This window comes from Pinus tabuliformis, chromosome 7, assembly GCF_031772625.1.
Source record: "Pinus tabuliformis cultivar Carrire ecotype Pingquan chromosome 7, CPIR1, whole genome shotgun sequence".
Classification (NCBI taxonomy): Eukaryota; Viridiplantae; Streptophyta; class Pinopsida; order Pinales; family Pinaceae; genus Pinus; species Pinus tabuliformis.
In genome coordinates this window covers 144,770,867-144,777,527 of record NC_142293.1, presented here as the reverse complement: position 1 = coordinate 144,777,527, position 6,661 = coordinate 144,770,867, and the positions used below count along the sequence as shown (strand labels likewise).

Below are 6,661 nucleotides of genomic sequence, written 5' to 3'. Positions count from 1 at the left end.
TATAGATTTTATATTTGGTTATTATTTTAATTTATAGGTTTGATTTAATTAAAGATTTTTATTTTTTTAAGAAATTTTCATTTAAATATGTCTTTACAACCTTATTTTATCAATTTGATTTGATGAAGTGCACGATTTTTTTCTCTCACCTTTTCTTATAATTATTTCATCTTTATTCCATTATGAATAATTCATTGCATTTACTAAGACTTATTTTATTAATTTGATCCAATGAAGTGTACAAATTCTTTCTCTCACTTTTCCTTATAATTATTTCATCTTTATTCCACTATGAATAATTCACTGTGTTTACTAAGATCTAAAATAATAAGTTTAGATAAAGATAATTAGAATCATTAGATACCTAATAATAAGTTTAGACTTTTTGAAGATAAATTAAAAGATACATAGACAATAAAATATTGGAGTTAGAGATTCAATTGAAAATAATGGATATTACATTACAAGAAAAGAAAAGTAAAGACAAGAAAAGAAACAATTAACCGGAGAAAGAAAGGTGGCTAATCTAAAAAAATCCTAATGTGACAAACAAGATTAAAATTTTAGAAGAAAAGTCAAATGACAATTTGACACTAAATAGCCTAGAAGGTAAATTGAATATCAAATCCATGAAAGAGGAAATCAATGAGCTTATAGAGTTAAAACATGAACTTAACAAAAGAACTTTGAACTTCATATTTTTTTATTTCAAAGAAAAGAAAGACAATGATAAATTAACATTAATTAAAGAATATTACAAAATAAAACAACTTGTCTCATATATGCAAAGAGGCCACGCAAAATAATTGAGCATAAAGATAATTTAATTCATGTTAAGGTAAGCTCTAATGGCCATAAATTTGGTGTATTTAGTAAAACTCTTTTTTGAAAAGGGTAATGAATATTGATAAATGAAGACCTCATTCGAGAAGATGAAGTTGAATTAAGGGAGGAAGTTCAAAAGGTTAAACTAGCAATTGTCCCAAAAGGTACAAAGAGAGGCCGATAGGATTAGTGAAAGGAAGAAAGTTCTATAGATAGTCAATCATATATAAAGGTACGTAGTGACGAAGGCAATAACCACGTTACATTTGAACAGAACCAAAACCAAACCATTCATATTAATATAGTAAGTGTAGAACGCGTTCATACTTAAAGCTCAATAGGTTCAATAGATTATTGGCAGCACGGTTTTTTTCTAAATAAAAAGTAAATTACAACTTTGTACATGGTAAATGAAAAGTGGAGAAATTTGTGATTTGCAAATGTTAAAACAAATCACTTACATTACTGGTTGACAGTAGAAGTAAAACATTAACATTATTAAAATTTTGAAACCGATTTTAAATTCATGTATTGTATTTTTCAAAGTATTTTGTTTTACATACTTAAGTCCTCACATTCTTTAATCAAATAAACCAAAAAAATGAACATGAATAGACCAAAAAAATTGAACATAAAAAACTATGTACTGCGGATCATAATGAGATGAATCACACCACTTTATCCGTTAATCAAGAATCTGCCCAGCATTTCCTTTAAGAAGGTTCAACATTATACATGATTCTGTTGAAAAAATCCGTTTGGTTGCACTAAGGGCCATTTCAGACTTATATATTAGTTAAACTTAAATTAAAATAGCCGTCAGTCAAAACCTGTCATTTCATCTGTTAGTGAGTTATGTTAGTTCCAATAGGTTTGCCAAAGTTTAACCGAGTTTTCCCAAATACTAAAGAAGGTTAAGACCTACTTTAAATAAAACAACGAAACTTATTTTAGCTAATGTTGACAGAAAGTAGCTTACTGAACATTGGAGTTAGTTGAAACTTGAAACTACTAACCATTCAAAATTTAGCTAATGATTTGCTTTATAATTTTTAGTGAGCCTACTAATTCAATCTCTATGTGAAGACCTTCAATCTATTAAAATTGAAGAGACTGGTCTATGCAAAGCGGCCTTAACACCAGAAAGTAAAGTAACTCTGTCATCAGAAAGAATAGAAACTTGTCAGAACTATTCAATGTAATTTTCTTGGAAACATAGGTAAGCAAAGTAGCCCTAGCATCAGAGAGGAAACATGGGTAAGCAAAGTAGCCCAAGCATTAGAGAAAACAGAACCTAACTGGAACTATTTCATGTAATTTTCTTGGAAATATAGGTCTGTGCTATGTTACAACAAATGGTGTTGTGTCCTACTTTATCTAAGGAACAGAAACGGAACAGAAATGATACGGAAATGTTGTTTCTTGGGGATCTCTCTGCACAGGATCGGCACTTGATAAAAAAAAAGAACCATATTTTATTAAAAAATAACTGAGCATTAAGAAATGAATGTGGTATGATTTATAACACCAAAACCTAGAAAATTAGATATGGTAGATTATTTTTCAGTCTGGTATGGATTTGAATTCACTAAATTATCTATTACATTGATAATACACAGTGTGCAAGAAGAACTACTCATCCCAAAACACTCTGGTCCCCATTTTTAGTTACGCTGTTGTTTCCCATTTCTGTAAACATGGAGTCTGTGTGAAGCAGCCCTTGCATCAAAAAGATTCTTTAAAAGAAATGAAGAATGCCTTTGGCACTGTTGGCGCGTCAAGCTTCGAATCCAAATGAAAGCTACTGAACCCAAAGAGGAAACCTTAGGTATAAGCCCGCTAACCATATAATTTAAGAGATAAATGTACAGGAAAATTAGCAATGGGCATTGGTTAGCTAATGCAGGGACGTAGTGTGATGTTTTTCGTATCAGATGTATGCGAATATTGCTACTATTGCTCCACCAATGTAACATAAATACAACTTGATTTTTCGAAAAGAATAAAACCAAGCGTCTATCTCATTAGCATTTAACCAAAATGCAACTCCTAGGGATATGTTTTTTCAGCTATAATGGGAATGAAACAAGAAATGGTATATTGTCACCAATAACATAGATTCATCGTTTAACACGTATCTATTAAGCACCTAAAGCCTGTTAGACTATAAGTCTCAGGCAATCACAAAGTCCCCGATCATATTGTTATGAGTTGTAATCGTTATCTTGTTAAGTTATTGTCATGATCCACTAATGAGTTCTCAGCGAACTCTATATGTAGATTGAGAAAGTCAAATTAATGTATTATAAATTCATATCTGGGAATCAATACAAATCAATAACAGCTTGAGATCTTTCCTACTACTTGCTTATCTTGTCTCGCTTGAGATCTTTTCTACTACTTGCTTATCTTGTCTCGCTTGAGATCTTTTCTACTACTTGCTTATCTTGTCTCGCTCATGCCTAATTCTTAGAAGAGCCCTGGGATCAGAAACCACACATGTAGATTTTCCTATGCTTAATAGATCTTCCTGGTTATATGGATATAACTAAGTGTGCAGACCGGTCTATATATAATCCTCTTTATGTTTGGTCTTTCTTTGCAGAGTGTGTCTATATATCAGCTTTTTATGTTTGGTCTTTTTAAACAGAGTCTACACACATTAGTATCAAAAATATCGCCCAAACTGTAGAGCTTCTCTCCGTTCAAAGTGTTAATGGCAAACCAATGAGAAATAGAGATAATGTTAATAGAAATGCGGAATCGGAAAATGGGACAGAAAATGAGAATAAATCAAGAAATGTGGCTACATGGTGGTTCAATACCCCAATGTACTCTCAAGATCCAGAGGGGAAGGCAGAAGGGAATGGGAACACAAACGAGGATCATGGTGAGGTTTTCGCCTGCAAACACCATTTCAATTGCATAGTACTGACAAAATTGAAGAGCAAATAGAAAAAATACTAAGTTTCATCACGAAATATTTTTTAATTCTTTCTATTTCCTAGAACCCAACAGGTTTTCAAGGGTAAGAGCACTACCAATTAATCTTTGCCACTTAAAACCCTAATAACCCTTCAATCAATCAAACATTGTAAAGAGAAGCGATCACTGTAGCCTGATCCTCCTTACTCTCCTCTTTCTTCCTCCCATAAACATCAATACTCAGATCCTGCTTAATATTATCCTCGTCCTTGACCTCATAAACGACCCCCAAAATCCTCTTTTCCTCTAGGCTGAAATTGAAGTCCTTCTTCACAACCCCAATGGGGGCGAGCTGTAACAGATTCTCCTGGGCGTAAGTCTTCTTCCACGTCCTGGACGCCGCCTTTGCTCGATAATCGAAGTTCCGTGCGAACACCCCACCCCTCAACTCCTCTGGCAGCAGCTCCACGTCTTGCTTCAGGACCTCACCGAGGGTCGAACCCACTATGCATTTGTACGACGTCGCGGCCCCATTATACATGGATTCCACGCTGGCGGATGGAATCGGCTCGATGATGAAGTAATTGACAAGTTTTCCGTTCAATTCCTGGAAGCAGTGGGCAAGCCCGATGGCCACGAAGTCGGATTCGGCCCATTCGGGGTTTTCCCCGACCAGACCGGCCTTTACAACAAAATTCTTAGCCTGGCGCCAAGATTGCCTGGCATCAGCCTAGTATCTCAATCTCAAGGGATTTAATATTAGCATCAGCCTAGTATCTCAATCTCAAGGGATTTGATATTTTTGGTTCAGATGTGATCTAGACAAAGGCATAATAAAATAAATAGCAGGCATTTGTGAAGGAAGCAAAATAGACTGTGAAGAGGAAACAAAATATACTGTGAAGCTTTAGTTGAGGCTAGCTAGTACCCAGAGGCGATATGTCGTTGCTTTAACGTATTCCGAAAAGAGAACAGTGGGGTGCTGCAACAGTTGTGTATTTGAAAGCCATGGAGGTCATCCATCCATGAAGCTGCAGCTGTCAAACGAAGCGCAAGAGCCACCTGGAAACTATAGCTTTCTTCGGCCTGTGAAGCCCAATTCTGAGCGGCTGGAGGCTTGATCTGCTGTCTGCGTGCGTCCAACCAGTCTCTCATAGACCACATTGGAGACGGCAGAATGGCTGCCAGTGGAAAATGTCGGTGGAACCCGCTATTATTTCTCTGTAATCCGCCCGTTGATTGCGAAAACCCTAATCCTGGCCCAACCCTTCTACGTTTGTAGCCATTGCTCCCATCGAATCCCCGCTGGCGAGCCCTGTTATCAGCAAATTCTTGTCTGTAAAATGACTTTGGTGCTGTATCTATATGTAATTTTTGCCCAAATTTTGGTCCGGGGAGGGTTTCCATAAATGGGGCCGGCCGCGGGAAGGAAACCAGTCGGCATCGTTTCTGTAGTGGGAGGAGGAAAAGAAAACCCTGTTGAGAGCTGTATATTTGAAGTTGCGTAATGGTATTTGAAGAATAACGACCTTAACCGGCAACCCCGCCCGCATTAACACCGAATAGCCATGGCGTGCGCGCGAATAAACAGAAATCACGACAGATACGGACAGAAACCCGGAAGTGAAGCCCGCCGAATATGCATGCCAGGTGTCAACCTGAGATTGAAAAGGACGACGAAACTCTGTTTCAATAGGAAGGCCTATCGGCCTAAAAATCTAGGAAAGAAGGAAAATGGATAGTAATTAGGAGGTAGAGCACATAGAGATGATTTGTGCACTATAACAGCCCATGGTCCACAAACATTACTTCTTTGTATCAACGACCATATTTCCAGAGAAAGAAAAAGAGCAAAGCAACCTCACCTTCCAACTGGGTTTTCTCCCGAAAGGCTTTCCCAGAGAGCATATCTTGTGTATTATGTGTGTGTGAGCTTATTTTGTTGTTCTCTACTTTTGTTCTTGATTTACTTTTACATACATGCACTAATTACAGTTAATTTTACAGATCTAGAAATTAAATAAAACTGTAATAGTGTAGAATCTCAGCTTTTAAATATAATATTATCAGATCTGTTATTATCTATTTGGATGATATACTGGTATATAATGCTACTTGGGAGGAGCATATTTCACATTTGACATAGGTGCTGGAAACATTAAAGAAGCACTAGCTACTAGAAAATCTCAAGAAGTGCGAGTTTGCGCAACAGTCCTTGGTGTATTTGGGATATGTGATTAGTGGAGGAGAATTGAAGATAGATCCTTCCAAGATGGAGGCCATCATGAAATGGCCGGTGCCTACTAATGTTATGGAAGTTAGGAGTTTCATTGGATAAGCATAGTACCTGAGGAAATTCATAGCCTCGTTTTCAGCGGTAGCAACACTGCTCCACGCCATAACAGCAAATGGCAAGAGTTTCTAGTGGGGAAAAGGGTAGCAGAAGGCTTTCGATGAGTTAAAGAAGAAGATCAGTGAAGCACCAGTTTTGGCATTACCAAACTTGCAACGACCCTTTGAAGTGGAGACAAATGCAAGTGGGTATGCTATGGGAGTTATCTTGATGCAAGGAGGACGGCCCGTTTGCTACCATTATAAAGTATTTAATCGAGAAATTCTTAAATACCCTACCTACGATAAGGAGCTCTACGCCATGGTGCAAGCTGTGAAGAAGTGGAAGCACTATTTGATGGAAAAGGAGACAATAATCCACACAGGTCACCATATGTTACAGTACTTGCAGGCCCAGAATAAGATACAACAGACTAGGCATTACAAGTGGATGGGGTTTTTACCACAATTTCATTTGGTGATCAAGTATAAGAAGGGAAACACAAAAAAGTTGGTTGATATGCTTTCAAGACCATCCACATCAAATATTACAGCTTTGGGGACTCTTATGCACATGGAG

At 36.8% G+C, this 6,661-nt stretch overlaps 1 protein-coding gene across 1 annotated transcript; it reads right to left on the bottom strand.

The window, feature by feature from the left end:
- Nucleotides 1-3,585: 3,585 nt before the first annotated feature.
- Nucleotides 3,586-5,157, bottom strand: LOC149246252 (uncharacterized). Its single transcript, XM_089440193.1, has 2 exons — nt 4,679-5,157; nt 3,586-4,469 (listed from the first exon to the last, which is right to left on the bottom strand). Exons 1-2 carry the CDS (start codon nt 5,155-5,157, stop codon nt 3,911-3,913), a joined length of 1,038 nt encoding a protein of 345 aa, XP_089296319.1. The 3' UTR covers nt 3,586-3,910.
- Between the last annotated feature and the right edge of the window lie 1,504 nt (nt 5,158-6,661).

Bases quoted from the DNA above. Each gene is read 5' to 3' on its own strand.
- LOC149246252 (XM_089440193.1), bottom strand. From the start codon at position 5,157: ATGGAAACCCTCCCCGGACCAAAATTTGGGCAAAAATTACATATAGAT. The intron at 4,470-4,678 runs GTACTAGCTAGC...GGCTGATGCCAG, and splicing joins CAACGACATATCGCCTCTGG to GCAATCTTGGCGCCAGGCTA.